The 19,742-nt window shown below is 36.0% G+C and overlaps 2 protein-coding genes across 4 annotated transcripts in view; one reads left to right on the top strand and one right to left on the bottom strand.

Annotated features, from left to right (window-relative positions):
- LOC136037925 (serine/threonine-protein kinase 3-like) overlaps window positions 1-19,742 on the top strand; it is a 50,234-nt gene that overhangs the window by 3,545 nt on the left and 26,947 nt on the right. For all 3 annotated transcript variants that reach the window (XM_065720785.1, XM_065720787.1, XM_065720786.1), the window contains exons 2-5: window positions 3,333-3,477; window positions 5,757-5,840; window positions 10,734-10,914; window positions 18,988-19,215. In XM_065720785.1, the coding sequence (XP_065576857.1) occupies window positions 3,470-3,477; window positions 5,757-5,840; window positions 10,734-10,914; window positions 18,988-19,215 (501 nt within the window). In that variant the 5' untranslated portion in view covers window positions 3,333-3,469. The remainder of the gene's footprint in view (window positions 1-3,332; window positions 3,478-5,756; window positions 5,841-10,733; window positions 10,915-18,987; window positions 19,216-19,742) is intronic.
- LOC136037928 (ribonuclease 3-like) overlaps window positions 1,423-19,742 on the bottom strand; it is a 104,786-nt gene continuing 86,466 nt past the window's right edge. Inside the window, exon 3 of the mRNA XM_065720792.1 lies at window positions 1,423-1,559. Coding sequence (XP_065576864.1) covers window positions 1,531-1,559 — 29 coding nt within the window. The 3' untranslated portion in view covers window positions 1,423-1,530. The remainder of the gene's footprint in view (window positions 1,560-19,742) is intronic.

Below are 19,742 nucleotides of genomic sequence, written 5' to 3'. Positions count from 1 at the left end.
AAAAGAAGGTTGTTATCCACCTGGTTACACCTTCATTAATTTGATTAATATGTAGCTTCATTTTCAGTCTTCTGTAATGTACTTTGTCAAAGGCTTTGGCAAAGTCAAGAAGTACAACATCTACATCCACTCCTTTGCTTTGCTGTGGCAACCTAGGTTTGCATAGGGTTATCAATTTAGTAGTTTGGCTCTTCTGGTAGAGTTGCATTATCTGGGGGTTGTAAACACTGACTTAAACTGTTCACTTAGTACATTTGCTATGTTTTGAGGGTTAGTAATCAACTGACCTTAGGATTATAATTGGGCCACTGAATGTCTGTCTGGTTTTTTCTGCTGTGCCCATTTCCAAAATCTTTTGGGATTATCTTCTCTGTTGCCAAAAATCCTTCATATTCTCAAGTTGCTTTTCTTGGCTGAGGTGATTCCTACTTTTTTGAGCTTTTGTAGTTTTTCTGGGGATGCAAAGATTTTGTCAGCATTCATGTTTTTTTTTATTATTATTATTATTATTAGTTTTATGTACCTCTTGGAGATTATTGGAAGTGTCCAGCATCTTTTTACAGACGTCACTGTTTATGTTTTTCAACTGTATATAAGTTCTCATTTTACTCTATATACTTACAGGATCTTGATCTTCTAGTAAAGACCAATTATGCACACATGATCAATACACCCAATTGGTGGCAAATCATATATTGATAAAACATCATCTATACCATCCACTATAAGTAAATCTAGGAGGGATGGTTCCTGGTATGCTTAGTATCTTGAATTAGACTTAACCGATACAAGTCATTATCATGTAAATACCTCAGGATCTCCATAACTTTCTGTCTCAGATTTTGGGACCCCTCCCCCATTTAATTTTTCAATTTCCTAAAATATTGGCACTGACTGGAGAGGACATTCTAAGAAGCTCTTGAAGCCATGTGTCAAAACTCACACTGACAATAGGCTTTCTCCCACCTTGTAGTAAAGCTCTGGAATAGTCTTTCAAGTGCAGCAGTTTCAGCACCCAATGATGAAGCTTTCAAGAAGTTATTATATAACAAATGGAATGGTGTTCCCTGGAAGTTGATGCATTTATCATTCACGTTGTTAAGTATAGAGCAATTAACAGATGAAAATAGATCTTAATTTGCTCTGAAGTGCAAATTAAGGTAATGTGTGGTAAATCAAAGTCTCCTGTAACTATCATATGCTTTGACTAGTTGGGTTATTGATTTTGTAATAGAAAGTAAGAAGTCATCTAGGTGAACTGGGCTGCAATAAACACATCCAAAAGTCATCTGACAGGTAGATTTTTAACCATATCAGCTTGACCTATGGTTTAACATTGCAAGCCACCTTAATTTGGTCCACTTGCAAATTGTCTTTTAAATACATTATTATACCTCTATCTTTGTCAAGGTTACCTACCTTTGTCAAGGTTGTTGAAAGCCTTGTTCCAATTTTATACAATCTGATTATCAGTTAATTTTATGGATGAGCATTCAGATTTTACTTCACAAAGAGGGTTCAGGCTCTTGTTTAGTGGTTGGACTCCTCAGGAGGAACGACTGAAAAAATCAGAAAACTGCTTCAAAAAATTGTAAAGGACTTAGAATATTTCTAAAAGCAAATCACCTGCAAAGCAATTTCTAAAAGGCCTCCACTCCCTAATGTTGCATTGCATAGCCCAATCTAAAAACTCTGTGAGTTTTATTGGGTGACTCTTTTCTTTTCAAATTTATTTATGAGAAAACAAGTAACAAGCAACAGTGAAATTCATGTTTATGTAATTTGGGCTATAAATTTGCATGTTAAGGGGGGAGCAAATAAAGTGATGAACTTTTGGGAATCATATAAGTAAGAATATAAATTCTAGTTAAAGGTTTAAAATCTACAAGAAGTTTATTCCAATTTTTATTTTTGAAACTGTTTAGCACTGCCTCTTTCACCTGGCTTCTTCTGTGTGTTTTACTATTTTCAATGATGTTCTTTACATGTTGATTATCAACAACATGAATGGGAAAGGATAAGCTCAGGTAATAACATGCTAAAAAAACAATTTGGGAGTGAAACATATTTTATACAGATGTTGATAAAATAGTTTTTTTTTATTTATTTAGAAAGCTTGTATTGATCTCCATTCTTCATTTTAGTTTCTAGCATTCTATCCAAGAGCTTTGAAAAGCTGATTGAATATGTAAAAAAAACTTTTCTTTGAAATACAGTAAAATAATTCCTTCTGAAGCTTTAATTGGAGAATAATACTGCAAGATTACTCTAATAAACTTAAAAAATGAATAGTTAGTAAAAAAGAAAACCATCTTGTTGCTTTGTAAATTAATGTTATAGGTGATTACATATATTTTATTAGCAGATTGGACTGCAAGAGTACATAAAATTGAAAGATTAAAAAAACGACAAAAAGAGCTTCCATTTCCTTTTCAAAATTAACAAGGCAAGTTTTTCTGCAGCTTTAGCTGTTGGATAGGTCTTTCTAGCCAAGTGGCTGGTACAACAGACTTGAGACCCTTTGTCTGTTAGGACAGGGGTTTGAGTCCTTGTGTTGCTGGTTATTTGGTTTGAATGGGAGTCAGTGGTGTGGCTCGGAAAGCTCAGCCAGAGTTTAACCAGCTCTAGATGAGTCCCTGGAGAAATCTGGGGGAGGTAAACGTGAAAGGTATTTGAAAGCATAATGACTGGCCCCAACCCCCATTGTACTCATGATGGAAGGGACAAACAAAAAACGACAAGATAGACTTCCATTTTTTTTAAAAATTAACAAAGCAAGTTTTTCTAAAGCTTTAGCTGTTGGATAGGCCATCCTAGCCAATTGGTTGGCATACTAGACTTAGGACTCTTTGTTTGTGAGGACAGGGGTTTGAGTCCTGGCGTTGCTGATTATTTAGTTTGAGTGGCGGTCAGGGGCATGACTGTAAGTTCAGCCAGAATTGAACCAGCTCTAGATGGGTCCCTGGAGAAATCTGAGGAAGGTAAACCTGAAGGGTGTGTGAAAGCACAATAGCTGGCCCCAAACCCTATTATACTTCTTGGCTGAAGGGTCATGAAACAAATCACCAGTAGGGATTGCAAAATCCAATGCCATGAGTTTCAAAAGATTGGTATACTTTAATTCCAAGATAAGAATGCATGATTAAATGCCATTCACAAAAAAGAGGTCTACTTCAAGATTTTAGATCTCAAGATATCAAGAAATTATACTTCAGTCCCATACCCTTAATATAGTAATTTAAGTGAATTTCGTTAAAAAAAATTGCTATATGCATAAGCAGACATGTATTTTACAAACTTTTATCTCTCAATCTAACAATATTCCTTTGTAGATGTTAGGCAGTTGATTCCAAGTCAAAATATATCTAGAAATTATTCCTTTGGTTTTGAGACTTTGTCAGTTAGTATTACCACAACTGCTTCCCAAAAACACAGATAAGTCTGCTTCAACTGTGAAACATCATCAGAAATGGAGGGGTAAGTAATTTATTAATTTTCTTATATTATCTCTAAAAATATGAAATTAGTATTAATTTATTTTTGCAGGATGTTGAGAGATATAATGCAACATGTTTAGAGTACATTCAATTTGTTATCCAACTGTTTTTTTCTGTTTAGTTTTTAATTTATGTGTCTAGTCACTTACTCTCTTTTAGCAAGCAAAATTACCAGTTACAAGAAGATTGATATGCAATTTTTTCCTGTTCTAGTGTACAAGTTGGAATCTCACCTACTTTCTTTTAAATTTGGGTTTTATTTGCTCAGGATATTAACTTGTAATGTTGCTCATTAAGTGACAAAAAAAATAATGACATGCATGTCATTATTGCTCTGCAAGATTCTTGTTTACAGATGTCAACAGTGTGTTGAGAAGAAAAGGTGGTCAGTATTTTAACATACATATTTGATGGTTGAAAAACGTCATCGAAATTTTAATCAACTGTGTAATAATTTAATTCAGCTTTTATAATGCTTCAACTTATTTTCCTTAACTCACCAGTTTTTTGGCGCTTTTTAACTGTTTTTCATGTAAATTTGTGAGTCACTTTTTGGCCATTCCTGAATGTTCAATTGCTTCAAAATTTCATCAGTATGTGAGCTTATGGTGACAGTGCAATAACACCCTCTCTCTTGTTGTCTTATCAATTACCAACAGGTGACCTTTCCCTTTTTCCCCTCTGTTTCCCCATCTTAGATAGAGAAGAATTGGGAAACTAAAAAAACAAGTGTTTGTCCTTTGGATATCCCATTTCATCCTATTAGTTCTTTCAGTGACTTACTTTCAAAACCCTTGTCTGTCCTTTTCAATGAGATTAGCATGACTGGGCGAACTCTAATAATATGGAAACAGGGTTTCATAACCCCTTTGAAAAAGAAAAAGCAGAATGCGTGGTTTTGAAGAGGTTCCTCCTATTTCTCTCACTTCTATATTCTCAAAACTAGATGAAGGATTCCTTGCAGATTGACTTAAGGGAAAAATTGTACCTCTTACTGACCTGAGGCAATTCAGGAGCTTCATATTCACTTCTACCTTCCACTGCCTTGTTTCTCTTATCGATCACACAAGGAAAATCCTCGAAAAGCCGAATTCCTGGCTAAATCTAATTTCTGTTGACCTTCATAAAGTATATTAGTTGAGAAACTTGTCAGGTGAAATGGTTGCCCTCTTCTTATCTAATAGATTGCAGTAGTCAAATACCAGAATCATTGTTCTAATCCTGTCTCTGTCCACAAAGGAATTCCCCAACTATCCTAGGTCCCCTCCTCTTTTCAGTTATGATTAACAGCCATATTAAGGAATTTCCTGACCAACGGAAATCTGTTAATGACCTTCAGGTTGTTCAAACTTGATTCAGAAATTTAATAAGCAACCTTTTGAGTATCCTCACTAAAATTCGAGATGATGCCTCGGGCTTAGACATAACAGTAAACCCCTCTAAGTCCAGAATAATGCTGATATGTTTCCTAAAATTCTCTCCCTGTTCTCTTATTCCTATCCCTCCTGAGATTTCTGTGTTCTCCTTTAAATCACATGGCGCCATAATTTCTCCTAATTTAAAGTGGGATATTCGTGTTAAAGATATCATCCATAGTGCTAATGTGTCTTAAGCTCCTAAATAAATTTAGCTTTCCCCCCTCCCATTACATTTTTGTACTTATTTTCATGGATCAAACGTGGGAAGACTTTTCAAAAATGTGATACTGCCCTAAAAAATTCATGATTTGAACAACCAAATGAAAGTTACTAGTAAATCATGGCTTTCAGGTATAAATAAACCTAAGATTGGCGAAGGGGCAAAACATTTTTTTGTTTTTATGGTTGGGTCAATATGATTGTAGAAAGATATGTGAAGTTTTTGTGTTTTTCTGCTTAAGAACTATTTTATTAGATTACACTACTAAATGTCTGAATAGTTGAGTTCACATAGTTTTGCTGTGTGTTAATTTTAGATGTATTTATAAGGGGAATTGTTGAAAACTTTTGTGGGCTGATTTGCCCTCTGTAGAACTGAACAATTTATAGGGGAATATTTATAAGGAGAATTATTGAAAACTTTTGTGGGCTGACTTGCCCTCTGTAGAACTGAACAATTTATAAGGGGAATTATTGAAAACATTTGTGGGCTGATTTGCCCTCTGTAGAACTGAACAATTTATAAGGGGAATTATTGAATACTTTTGTGGGCTGATTTGCCCTCTGTAGAACTGAACAATTTGAAGCTGAACAATGAGTATTTGTATTTCTAATTTTACAGGGAACAATTGACAAAATTATCTGAGGAAAGTTTGACTAAAGCTCCAGAAGAAGTATTTGATATAATTTGCAAGCTTGGAGAAGGGTAAGTAGTCGTTAACTTCTAATAAAGCATGATTGCGATTTTCCGCACATCCTGAATTTTCTAAAGAAATGAGATTATTTTTGTTAAACACGAAATTTGGATTTTCTCTTTGAAAAATTATGAATTTTTCGACTTATAGTTGATTGAAATACTATGCATAAATCGTCAATATGAATATACTTTATATGTTTAAGATTAATCTTATCTTTGGCCAAGTTAAATATTGGAAAGCAACATTTTCTCTTAAACTATAGCTTGGAAGAAACAAGAGTCTGCTAGATTTCAGGGCTGCTGAGTTACAAGTTATGTGGAGTTATAGGTTGTAAGTTATAACCGACTCTATCTGTGACTCTAGACATTTCCAGTATACCAAATCTGATTCCATTCAGCAAAAATTCACTAAGCCTCTTACTCCACAGCCCTGTTTGAAAGCTTCATTTAACAGGATTTTAAAAGTAAGTAAGTTTTATTGCACTAAAAGCCCTAGGGCGATGGCAATACAAAACAAAAAAGAAATTCTCTTTTGAGTTACTGTGATTAAAAAGGAAATTCTCTTTTGAGTTACAGTCATTAAATAAACACAACTTAACCATCACGTAGCACAAAAAATACAATTTGCAAAATCTACTTCTGTGCTCCATTGCGAACCTAAGAAATCGTCCTAAATCAAACTTTCCATATATCTCATCAAACTCAGATTTTCCATATATTTCATTTCTCAACTCTGGCTCCAACTCATATAATCGACATTTTTAGTATGCCAACTCCAGTTAAGACTCCGATTCCATTCAGCAAAAATTTACCAAAACTCCGACTCCACAGCACTGCTAGATTTACATTGCCAGAATAACGTAAAGCCCTGCAGCAACCTTTGGCCATTTTCGCCGACAAAAGTATTGTGGGAGCAAAACATTGATTTTGTTTTTTCGCCATCGTTCGAATGCTTTAGCTGTGAACTTCTTTAAGGCTTTAAAATGATGTGTTTCAAGAAGAACTCTTTTGTTAAAAAAAAACAAAAAAATTATGACATGTCCCTTCAAAAAGCACAAAACAAACCGGCAAACGCTTCATTATTTTGCCCCCAACCATAAAACCCAACATATTTCATGTTGTTCCTGCTTAAATTACGGTATGTTCAAGATGAGACTTCGTTACTTTGTGCCTCAAAATATAACACCTATTAATTATTTCATATTTATTTTATTGTAGAAACAGTTGATTATGCGTCTATCACTAACTCTTACTAATAAATGCCAAACTGCTATTTCGCTGCATTTCTGATTGTTGCGTAACCATTTGCATGAAGACACAGTATCATACCCTCATTTGTATCAGAAATGAACCAAAAAGTAGACCAATAAGCACAAGTATGGAACCACTCTGTTCGCAACCCACGAACAGGAACAAACTTTACGATTCTTGCCTACCAGTTACTCTTTGTGATAGAAGAGAAGTTCCTGAAAAACTTAAATTTAAAGCCTACTAATGCCTGGGCTGCAAAGTAACAGTCTATAATTTCCTGATTGATGACTCCTTGCCTGTAAGTACTTTCTTACCATAATTAAAGTGAATGCAGACACTTTAGTGTGGAAGCTATGTGACATTTAGAAGTAATGGATAGCTTTGAAAATGTATCGGCTCTCTCCCTTGGTTCAAAATTGTTTTCCCTGTAAGTTTCACACAGGCCGGAGGCTGGAGAAGAAAAATACGACTCTGAAACTGATCATTTTGTGTCTCGTTGACCCAGGTCCTTGTGCCATAAATTTAAGCCGATTAGTAAAACAAAGCCTCTCTCTACCTCAAGGGTGTACAGGCATTTTTAAGGTATTTCATCTCTTCTGAGAGTTGCCAGTGGTAGTTGGTCTTGGGTAATCCAATGGTCTAATTTTTACCAACGATTTTACAGACACAAAATTCTTACGGTGAAGGGGTAGGTGTCTTTGACGGCCAAGTGTGTATTTGTGCATGAAATCATTTGGATTGAAAACCATTAAACCTTGTCGATTCAATCAGGATTGAACATCCCTAGCTTTCTACTTAAAATGCTGAAGGATTTAGGTGTGTTGAAAACCCAACTCTCCCACTTAGGTCCTCCGAAATAATTGGTTGAAACCTTTGCGTGATCCTTTTTCGAAAAAAAAAATGCAACGTGCCAACCGTTTTACTAAAAAGTTGGTTGTTCAAGGGTTGGGGAGAGAGGTGCTCGAGGTTCCAAGGACCTCATTCCTGCCCTCGTCAATACAAATTGGAAATCAGTGTGTAATTTAGTGTCAAGTAATTCTAACTTGTTCATTTCTCTGCTAAAAAGCTGGTGAGAGGAAGGGGCTGTCTGGCCGACCGGGAGCATACTTTTTGTCTCAGATCATACAGTTTGCATATTTTCGAACGTTTTCGTTTTCATTTTAAACAAAGTGTAACAGACTTATCTCTCTAAAACAAGGTGTAACACACCTATCTTTGTACTGAAAAGTTAGAGGTGGGGGGGGGGGGCGTGGAGTGTTTGATGGGATAGTCCTACTTTAGTCCTATCTTAAGTACTTAAGCATTGAAACGTTGCACATCTTAAGACTGTTGGATTTTAACCTAACTTCAATTTGCAGCTGTCCACTGGTTGTTTGAATGGAGTCACCAACTAAAAGGTAGGAACCTGGCAAGAAGAAACGAAAGCTTTGTGACCAGAGCTTTGTATTTCAGGTTTCAAAAAGAGATGCAAGACTGCTTTTCTACCTTTTCTTTGACCTTCATTATCAGGATTGACTACATTTCTTTCTTTCTTTCCTTTTGTTTATTCTCGCTGATGCTTTACTTTCAGCGTTTTTTTTTCAAAGCGTTTTCGGAGTTCCTAAGAAAGTTTATTGAAGATAAAGTTTCTATGGGGATTAAGACAGTCAATGCTAGAGATGATTGTGTGAAATGAATAAAAAGTTCAAAAACTAATCTGAATTGCTTTTGATAACAAACGAACAAATTCAAATAGCCCATGGCACCTGTGTAAGCTACAGAATATAATTAGAGGCGGAAAAGGTGGAGAAAGCAAAAGACAAGCATTAGGAACAATTATAAGAAAAAAAGAGGCTTGAGAAGGAGAAAAAAGAGAAGATGTTAGCTGGTGGAAAAATTAAACTAAAAGAGCCCAAAAAGAATTTTCTTGATAAGAAGAAGTACTGTGAACATAAAGTTTTGGAAAAGCTTTGTAAGGAGGCTAATGGGAGGCTCTACAAAGCCATTACGAATAAAGACTTCAAACAACTGCCTCAAACAACTTGAAGTTTAGCGAGCAAAGGTAAAAGAAATAGTTTCTTTGCAAAAGAACGTTGGCAAGAGAAAATCCCAACTCATGCATACACCATCAAAGAAACCAAAGAATAATTATTGATCTTCAAAAATCTTACTAGTGATCACTTTTTGCAATGTTACTTGAAATTGGTCTTTTTTAAGTTTACAAGTAAAGGAAGAAAAAAGAACAAAATGAAATTTCGATTGGTGATTATGGTGAAGATTGAAGTGAACGAAACAAGTAAACTTATTTAGAGTTTTGTCAAAGCACCTTCTTTGAAGCTAAGCTAGAAGCTAATGTTCAATGTCTTCTGACGTATTAAACTTACTTTTTTTCATAAGTAGAAAATGCCTTATTAAGTTAGGCTCCTTTTGTATACTTTTTGTGTCAGATTCTCCCATCATAAAAGTCATTTTTTTTTCAATTTTCTTTTGTTTGCAGTCTTGCAGTTGATCGAGGGGATAACCAAATGTAGACAGGAAAGGGGATTGTTTATATAAAAAAAAAAGGCAAACTGTATCACACTTTAAGGTCCATGCTGAACGTCTGTTGTTAACGAATACATATTACTATTATTTCCGATTGGACTGAAGATATGTTTCTAGTAACTGTGAGTGTTGACCTAATATATAGTGAATCACCACCAGAGCAGTTGACTACTTTCGTGGGTAGATGGTGTGCTTTCTGAGCTTCGAGTTCATATGCTGACTGTAATTTGTTTTCTCAGATACCGGGTTCCGTATTCTGGAGGATAAAGGGGTTTGAAAAAAAAGGAAAATTTAAAGATGTTGAAAGATTTTTTCGCATTGCCCCTACTTTCCTCAAATAGGCTGGGAAGTACAAAATAAATAAATACTTAGATATAGTTGTCCATGCACAACTTTTGTTTTTCCAGCAGTCAGGTTCTGGAAGATTTTAGGAACTTCCTTTGCTCTACCTCATAAAAATAAAAGTGATGGCAGGGAATCGGAGCTTCTGTTTTTAGTTTTTGGCAAATCTGTTTGTTCTTTTTTTTTATTTATAAAAACCCGCTTAGAATAAAGACCATTGGCTCACAAGAAGAGGGAAAGAAAATTGGACCCTCTCTAGACGGTCAGAGTGAGGCAAAATAATGTACAAGTTTGGATCGTCCATCCTTTTTGTCCGGAAGACATCGTCCACTATTCTCTCCCCTTGCAACAATCAGTGCAAACATCCGTAACAAAGTTGATTAGTGCCGCCCTAATGCAAAAACATCGTTTGGACTCGTTCCTGCCTTTTATTATCACTGATTCTTTAGATTTACACATATGCTTTCTTACAACACTTTTTTTCTTCATTGAAGTTCTTATCATTGTGCCATCTTTTTTGTTTCATAGTTTCAAATGCACATAGGTCAGATTAAGAGAGGCTATGGATATTTGTTCCATGACGGGGAATCTTGATTTTTCTGTCATTTGGCGTTTCTAATACCAATCTCAGAGCCATCTAACTTCTCTCTGGATTTGTCTGGATCCCTCCACATAAAATTTATATTCTGATCTGAAAGTAACGGAACAGGTGTTAAGGGGAGGGGATGTAATATCTACCGCTTGTTCCATCTTTAAATATACCTTTTGTTGTTGTTTTTTTTATAGGTCGTATGGATCTGTTTATAAAGCACTCCACAAAGAATCTGGTCAGATTTTGGCCATTAAACAAGTTCCAGTTGACACAGATCTGCAGGAAATAATAAAAGAGATCTCTATTATGCAGCAGTGTGACAGTCCCTACGTTGTCAAGTACTACGGAAGCTACTTCAAAAACACAGATTTATGGGTACGCTACATTCTGTCTCAAATATTTAGTAGAGTTGCTGCTGTTGGGCCTTGATTCTTGCGATTAAAGAATATTGAGAATAAGTGTTTTCAAAGGAAAGTAAAGAGCGCCATTACTTAAAACCAACCGTTATTAATCCGGCTGTGAGGGAACTGTTAGCTCCTCAACTTTGCGATACAATTTTATAGTGTTTATGAAATACTTCCTGTTCTAATTGAACGGCCCTTGTTGTTTGAATAGTCAATGTTAAAATATTAAGACAAAAATTCAAAGTGAGGCGTAATGAATGGGGACGAGTCAGCATAAATTTCTGTTCGTTTTAGTAGTGTAAATTTCTTTTCATTTTTATAGCATACCCAGGGTTACCCCAAATCTAGGTGGACCTACCAACTCCTCAAATCCGATTCCCTAAGTCAAAATTAAGCTTTTGTGCAGCAATGCTTTGGGGAAAAGAGCTAATTTGATGTAATTGCTTTTCAAAATAGATTGATTTTTAGTCATTGTTTTTCCATTAAATAAATACATCTTTTGTTTCAGCCAAATAATTCGTGTTTTCTATTTTTTGTTGCTTTTAAAAATTGACTACTGCTGCAGCAAGGCTGAACCACTCTCTTTGCCATCCAAAAAGTGTGTTGAGGCACTCAACACCATCCAAGAGGTTGCAGGTGTTCTGAATGCTGCAGTGATACCTAAATATTTAATCATCTATTTTGAATTTGTAGCAAAAAGAAAATGTTTAAAAATTCATCAACTTGCGGTTCTTGACTGATTTTTTGGGTAATTATTGAGGCTTTTAAAGACTTCTTTTCTTGACAATATCTTGTGGAACCAATAAGCTTGTGGAACACCTTTTTTCAAGAAACGGTAAAATTCAAGATTTATTTTCTATTATGGTATTAACAATATTTATTTCGTTAAAGGTGAAATAGAGGGTCAAAGCACTTCGTAGAAATCTATTGCCCTTTCCACCTGGAAGTTTTCCGCCTTTGAGTTTTCCTTTCACAGTTAAAAATAGACTAGTCCTTCTCGTCAGCTACTACTACTACTAACTCATTTTAGAACCAAGTCGCAACACAGCTACGACCGTTCCTCCTCCATCCCATTCTATTCGAAGCCTCCTTCTTTACACCCTCCCTAGCTGTTCAAGACACGAATTGATATCTGAAAACACCGAATATTATTGAAATAAGAAATGTATATATATATATATATATATATATATATATATATATATATATATATATATATATATATATATATATATATATATATATATATATATATATCAGCATAAAGTGCAAACTGTGACCAAGCTCAGGGCTGTGAGTTTTGCTGTTGAAATATCCTTCGTTTTCTTTAGTTGTTGGATTGTTTTTCATACACGTGGTCATGAGGAAGGTGTTTTTTCTTTTTTTTTTAAACGTATTAGTTTAGCTGCAGGTTCATTAATTAGGGTCTATATTTGACGATTCACATGCACAGTAACTATGGTAAATACTGCTGGCTAATAGCACAGTTGACAAGAAAATCGATGATATACCTGATGATCTGTTTGATCCATTAGTTTCTTAGATACGTACTTTAAAATTTAGCTTAGAAGTAGTTGAAGCAATTAATAGTTTTAAAAATGCAAATTTAATTGTATGTGTTTGATATGTCAAAGAGAATTATATAAATGAAGACTTGTTTTACAAGCCCGTTACTGGCATAACCACATCCAGTAAAATTTTCAATATAATCGACATTTTTTTTTAATTACAATGGCATATTGTAGAATAACTGCGTTGGAATTTGTACAAACAGTGCAGTCAAAATCAGGACACGACACTAGCCTTCAATGAATAATTGAAAGGGAAACACCTGATGTCCTCGGGACATGGTGCATGTTTAACGGGGTATCAAGGGGGTAGCTATAAACCAAATTGTAATTTTTCTTGATGAAAATCCATAATGAGGACCGCAAATATGCTTTGGGATAAATTTTATTATTAAAATTACCTATTTGGTAGATTTTTTGGGAAATCAAGTGTTTTGGATACATTGATGCAAGGACCACAAATGTCATCTATTGATTCAGAAAGATAAAGCGTTCGTAAAAAAATTAAGCATTGGAAAGCCAATTTGAAAAAAAATGAATTTGATATGTTTCCACGTTTAAATGTATGTGCCCAAGATAAGATAGAAGCAAAAAAATCTATTGGAACACTTGTATAGTTTGCTAATTGATTTTTTCGAGTTATTTTGATAATCTTGATTTTAAGAAATATGCTTGGATATCGAATCCATTTATCGATGAAGAAGATGATGAATTTGAATTTAAAAGTAATGATAAAGAAAACTTGATTGAATTATCTTGCGATACTTCTTTAATACAAAAATTTCAGAATGTGTCTAATTTAAATCCGACTTGATATTAAGAGTGAAAAAAAAAATGTCAAATAATGCTTTAAAAGCATTGATGTCATTCGCAACACCTTATATATGTGTAACATATAGACCAGCCCCCCCCCTATATAAAATTCAGGACCAAATCTCTCATTCATACTCCCTTAGAAATTCTTAAATACAGGACCAAATCTCTCATCCATACTCCCTTAGAAATTCTTAAATTCAGGACTAAATTTCTCAGTCATACCCCTTTAGTAAATATATTTAGTTAAATATATGCGAAGCAGGATTTTCTGCATTTGCTGAAATGAAATCGGAATGTCAAGTTTATTTAGCTTTATAAAGGAGCTTCTTCTGGCTACCTCGTCACTGATGTCGATATTAGATAAATTATAAAGCTAATATGCAAGCGAGGCCATCTCATTAAGAGATATTACCATAAAACTGTTATTTGTTTTCTCTTATTAAAATAAGGTTGTCTCAAAAGATCCTTTAGTGCTAAAATTGTTATGTTTGTATAATTTTGTAAAACGGAAGGGAGGTTCCGTATGAATAAGCATCTTTATGGGAGCTATCTGTAAGGTAAAGGTTGATTAAAAATTGATAAATGATGAGATTTTTCCAATTTTAAACTAAGCTCTCGTTAGCTTTTCATTATCAATTAAATTGTCATTAACACAGTCAGGCCATCTTATTAAGAGATATTACCATGAAACTGTTATTTGTTTTCTCTTATTAAAATAAGGTTATCTTAAAAGATCCTTTAGTACTAAAAATTTTGTTTGTATAATTTTATGAAACGAAAGGGAGGTTCCATATGAATAAGCATCTTTTAGGATGCTATCTGTAAAGTAAAGGTTTGATGTACAATTGATAAATGATGAGATTTTTCTAATTTTAAACTAACCTCTCGTTAGCTTTTCATTATCAAACTGTTGACACATTGAAGATACCCCTTCAATTTTTAGCAAAAATTGATATTAACGTATTTATAAAATATATTTTACTTGATATTTTACATACTGCTGAACAAGCAGACTTAATTATGTGTTTAAAAAATATGAATATATACTCCGAATAATTGTAAGCCTTTCCTACTGATAAATGCTTTTCTCTAAAAGGTTCGAAAAGTTTTATGAAGTTTGTACAAACTTATGCGAGCGACTTGCTCAAAAACCAATGGAGGTCTTTGACCGAAGAATTAGAACGTTGATACAGGAGAGTCAGCACAACAGTTTCCTGATAGGTGACGGACCAGATTTAGGTGTTGTGGGAGACAGCCGAGAGAATGTAACTTCACAAAAGCATGCTGTAGATGTCGTTAATGTTTGTGCAGGGGCGGATCCAGCCTTTCGTTCTAGGGGGGGGGGATTCTTACCGAAAAGAGTGGGGGTAGTGTCCTTTTTTCGGCCTCAAGGCTGACTTTATTTTTCACGTTTTAAGTTTCCCTGGCTGTCTCTTGTTTAACGAAAATGTGGTTTTCATATATTACAATAATGATTACAAAAACTATACTTGATCAACTGACAACTGTTTACAAGCAAAATTCAAGCCTCCTGGCTCCACTGTTCGCAAGCCTGTCAATGCTGATATCGATGTCGTGGTGCACATTAAGGAGGGCCAAACCACTGAGTTTAGTTTGCCCCATCTGTACTCTGAGCCAGGTTTTCAGTTTGCGTAAAGTTGAGAAGCTACGCTCGGCAGATGCCGCACTCGCCGGAAGAGATATAAAAATATCAAGAAGTGAGCTGATATAAGGATATAGGTGCCTGTCACATTCCTTGGCAGTTTCTTCCACTGAACTGGGAAAAATACCTCCTTCTCTCTTAACTCGAAGCCATCTACTTCTCCACACATGCACCTCTATCAGAATAAGTGTTGCCCTGGCAGACGGCACGGTTAAGCCAAGAAGTTGACCGTACATGCTAGAGATCTCTTTGACGGAAGATTGCAGCAAATCATCTGTACAATTCACAATATTTGATTGCAGGAGTACGGTTAACCGGAAAGAGTTCAGCGTGTCTCTTCAGAATCGGCTCTTTAAGTCACTTATGACTGAGTCGAGCATAGGTATAAAAACAACACGTCGATAATATTCTTCAGGCGTAGTATGAGGAGGATTATTTCGATAAACCTGTCTTTGTGTAATCCTCGGAACTTCAACAGCCAATTGGATTTTATCTGACAATTCTTTTACTTGCTCGAATTCTAATGCGAACTCTTCGTCGCACGTTTCCCATCGCTTTTCTAGAACATCCAAAAGATCGGAAACGTGGCCATCGGCAGCGCCCAAGTCCAAAGTCTTCTTCTGGAATAGCCGACTAAGAGGTAAGGTCAGAGCGCAAATACTGTGTAGACACTGAAGGGAAACCACAAATTCCGCACTATGTAACGCTGTGACAAGCGTCTTTGCCTTCGAAGCGGTCACTGATTCACTCCAGTGACTAATGTGTTCCAAAGCCTGGATAATTTTTGGAAGTTCGGACACAAACTGCATAAGTGACTCGTGTCGCTCGATCCACCTCGTCTCGCCGATTCCCGTGAGCTGAGCTTTTAGAACCTTATTCAAGACGTAATTTCTCTTCGCAGATGCATTAAAAAAATGCAGCAACTTCTTTTATAATGCCTATGGCATTTCTGATGGCATCTCTGTGGCACTTCTTGACAAAGAAAGGTTCAGGGCGTGGTTAAAGCAGGGACAACGAGACGCATTTTTAGCTTTTTTCTGAATTTCGACTGCAGCACCACAGTTAATTGATACCATCATTGCACACCCATCCGTCACGATTCCAACACAGTCGAGTAAATTCAAACCCATTTCTTCTAAAAGGCTCAGAACTAGCTGGCCAACCACTTTTCCGTTGACAGTCGGCTCTTTGTCTGCAGTGGAAGGTTCAAAGGTGGCATGATGAACGTCAACAAAACCTATGAAGTCCTCGCGTCTATGGTTATCGAAGGCATAGCAGAGAGCTAAACTAAGTTGCGATGAATGTGACACATCTGTTGTCTCATCAAAAATGATGCTGTAATACCTTACTGACTTTACTCTTTCTAGAATGACACCTATAACTTCTTTCGCACAACAGTCAATCAACTCGTTTTGAGTTGTTTAGATGATGTAAGTAGCATTTTTTCCCTGATGTTTTCAGTTGTTCCTTTAATTTACTGTCGCCACTTTCAGCACGATAACATAGTAGTTCTCGGAAGTTTCCTTCATTGGAAAGTGGCATGTCATCCAAGTTTAAGCTGCCATCATCCCGATGGCCCCTCAGTGGAATATTCTGCCTTCCTAGAAATATGATTGATTCCAGAATCGGCTTCAGCCTCTCTCAGTTTTCTGTTACTTGCTTCATTCGCCTTTCGTTGATGCGATTATTTACAGATTCGTGCGGAGAATGGTAGACTCTTAGAAACGACTTTCCAGCCTCTACTGCGTCATGGTGGTACTGGGAAGTATCATGCACTGTCAGGTCTCCATCTTTTCCCAGTAACTTAGCAAATTTTGTGACAGGCTTTGTGACCAGCTTTTGTAGGGGGAACCTGTCTGTTTGAACCCCCCCCCCCCCCTAGCCCCAGTTCCAAAAAGAGGGCAGTATTTGCAAAAAAGGCCTTTATGGGCAGCAGAATATACAAGCCAGTGGAAACTCTGCAATGAGAATCGTTCAAGTACCTTTTTTCGTCTTTCCCCCGCTTTAAATGAACAGAATATGGCATTTGGCATCCAATCGGGAGTTTCCATGGCCTCTCCAGAAGCTCGTACTTTATTCGGTCGTCAATGGCATGTATTGTACCCATATGGATCCCAATATCGTTTTCCGGAAACAGGGTAGGGGGCGGGGGTGTTGCTGGATGATCACTCTGAACGCTAACGGGGTTAACAGAAGATTGCAAAGTTTTAGGAATTTGCCCGTGTTCGCCACTTCCAACAGAAATAATTGAAGAGCTACTTGCAGTTACAGTTACACTATCCATTCTGCGAGACTTTAAAATGACAAAGCTGTCAAGCGTCTTTTGTCCGCGTTTTTCCGACATCAATATCGTTTAAACGACGAAAATCCTCGTGACACATACACATTCAAATTTCATTATACACTGGAACGAAATGTTTGTTTTGACACTTCAGATCCGGTTGCGTTGCGCAACCCCACCCACTTCCAATGTTTACATCGAACAGGGAGGCGAGAACTAGCTAAAATTTACCGGGTGAATTGTTGCTGTGCTATGAGGTGACAAAAAATACTCGAGGCTAGCTTGATAGTGGAAAAGCTGTGGAATGAACGCAATGTAAAAAGGTTTTATAGTCTAGTTACTGTAGCTAGAACGTGCGTTAATGCAGACTTCCATAAGTGCAGTAAAAAAAATTACAACCCGTCTAGGGGGGGGGCGATCGCCCCCCCCTGGATCCGCCCCTGTGTTTGTGACAGTAGCTTCATCTCCAGTGTCCAGCACGGTTTAAGAGTTCTTCTATATTAAGAAGATTCTAAATAATCAGAAGTATATTCTCAAAATCTAAATTTCATGGAGGTATTTCTTGTGATGCAGAACAAATGAGGAATTTGTGCAAATGAGTATTTGCAGTTTTGTCATCAGTCTGAGAAGTATTTGTAGCTTTGTCATCAGTCTCTGGAAAGTCCTGATCCTTTGTATTTATTGAGAGCTCCAGTATGTTCAAGATAAAAATGGAATGACCCCAAATAATTATGAATTAAAAAAAAAAAAAAAAAAATAACAGTAAACAGCTAATTTTGTGCCTTTTTGAAGCTATTCGTAGGGCTTTACCGTTATCTACTAACCACTATAAGTAAAGTCCTTTGGATTTTTTTTCATATAGATTTTTTATGAATGTTTGAGGTTTTAGGTCAGAAGAAGTTTACATGAATATTCCACTTTTCAAGGTTTGCATATGATTTTCCTTCACCAAGCAGTTTATTAATGCTATTTCATAAAATTGTTCCAACCAGCATGAATACTTCTAACATAAGATGTTTGATAAATTTGTTTGCAAGACCATAAAATCTTATTTGGTTACTAATGGCACTATTCTGGCCACGCTGTACTATTCCGACCAAAGTTAAAGGCCATTTTTCCCTGAGATCACGTGAAAAAACATGTCCCGCTGTTTGAAAGATTAGAGCTAGAGGTCGCCAACAAAATCTTGTTCTCTTTAAGCATTTGGCTATGGATTTTTGGTGAGAAAATGATCAAGCTAGTAGTACGTAACTGCACATAATCATTTTTTTTTTTTTTTGCTATCCCCCCATCCCCCTGAGACCAAAATCATTGGTACGCCCCTTCATAAAGAGTTTATTTACGTAACGAAATAGGTATTCAAACTGGGAGAGGTCCGTTATTTAAGTCGATGTATGTCACATGAATACGAAGATACTGTATTACGTAATACTTTGGCGGAGATAAAGTAGGATCACAGCCAAAATGTATAAGGGTGAATGAATACATAAGAGTGAAATCTATTTCCAGAATAGGCGTGAATATAGTCCAGAAAGGGAAAAGTATGTCGAATAAGTCTCAAAGATATAAAAATGTCATTAACTGGCTCATGTACCTCACTACTTATTGGCTCGATCAAATATAGTTCCAAATCTATCTTTTTTTTGGTAAATTTCATAGTCTTTTTGTTTCTTGGCTAATTCTCTTTTTTTTTTTACCTTGTCGTATTCTATTTAGATTGTGATGGAATACTGTGGTGCTGGATCTGTATCGGACATTATGAGGCTAAGGAAAAAAACTCTCACAGAAAGTGAAATATCTACAATTCTTGCAGACACCTTAAGAGGCTTGGAGTACTTACACGTCAGAAGGAAGATACACAGAGATATAAAGGCTGGTAATATATTGCTGAACAACCAGGGACAGGCCAAGCTGGCTGACTTTGGTGTGGCGGGACAGTTAACGGTTTGTAATGAATTTATAATTTTAACTAATGTTTTAACTAATTTTAACTAGCGTTTCATTTGCCATCCTTAGATGTGACCGGTCTCACACCTCGAAAAGGAACAACTTGAAAATTAACTTTCACTTCCAACCACGCTTGTTGTTATCCAGCAATCTCTTCATGTTGATTACAAGAATTTAATTTAAATATTCTAAGAATAGAAAGGGCTAAGCCATGAAAGGGATTGTTGCACCACGATTACCTAGTCTAATTACAAAAATTTTGCATATTACATTAAGAGAATTTCTATTTATTGTAGTTTCAGAGTTGCTTCCAGTTTAACTTAAACCTTTCACATTTATATATCACTAAACGAACATAATCACTTTATTGGTGAGTTTCCTATTTCAATAGGCTCATAACTAGTTGCTAGAAAGACTTCGTTTCGTTTTAAAATTCAACATAACAGGCAAGCACGTGCGCCGGACTTTGTTTCGGAGGGACAGGGCTTTGGAAAAAAAACAGCTAAAAATTCAGCGGATTATAT

The sequence above is a fragment of the Artemia franciscana genome, chromosome 17 (assembly GCF_032884065.1).
Source record: "Artemia franciscana chromosome 17, ASM3288406v1, whole genome shotgun sequence".
NCBI classification, from domain to species: Eukaryota; Metazoa; Arthropoda; class Branchiopoda; order Anostraca; family Artemiidae; genus Artemia; species Artemia franciscana.
The sequence above is the reverse complement of the archived record's forward strand: the minus strand, read 5'-3'. Positions and strand labels throughout refer to the sequence as shown.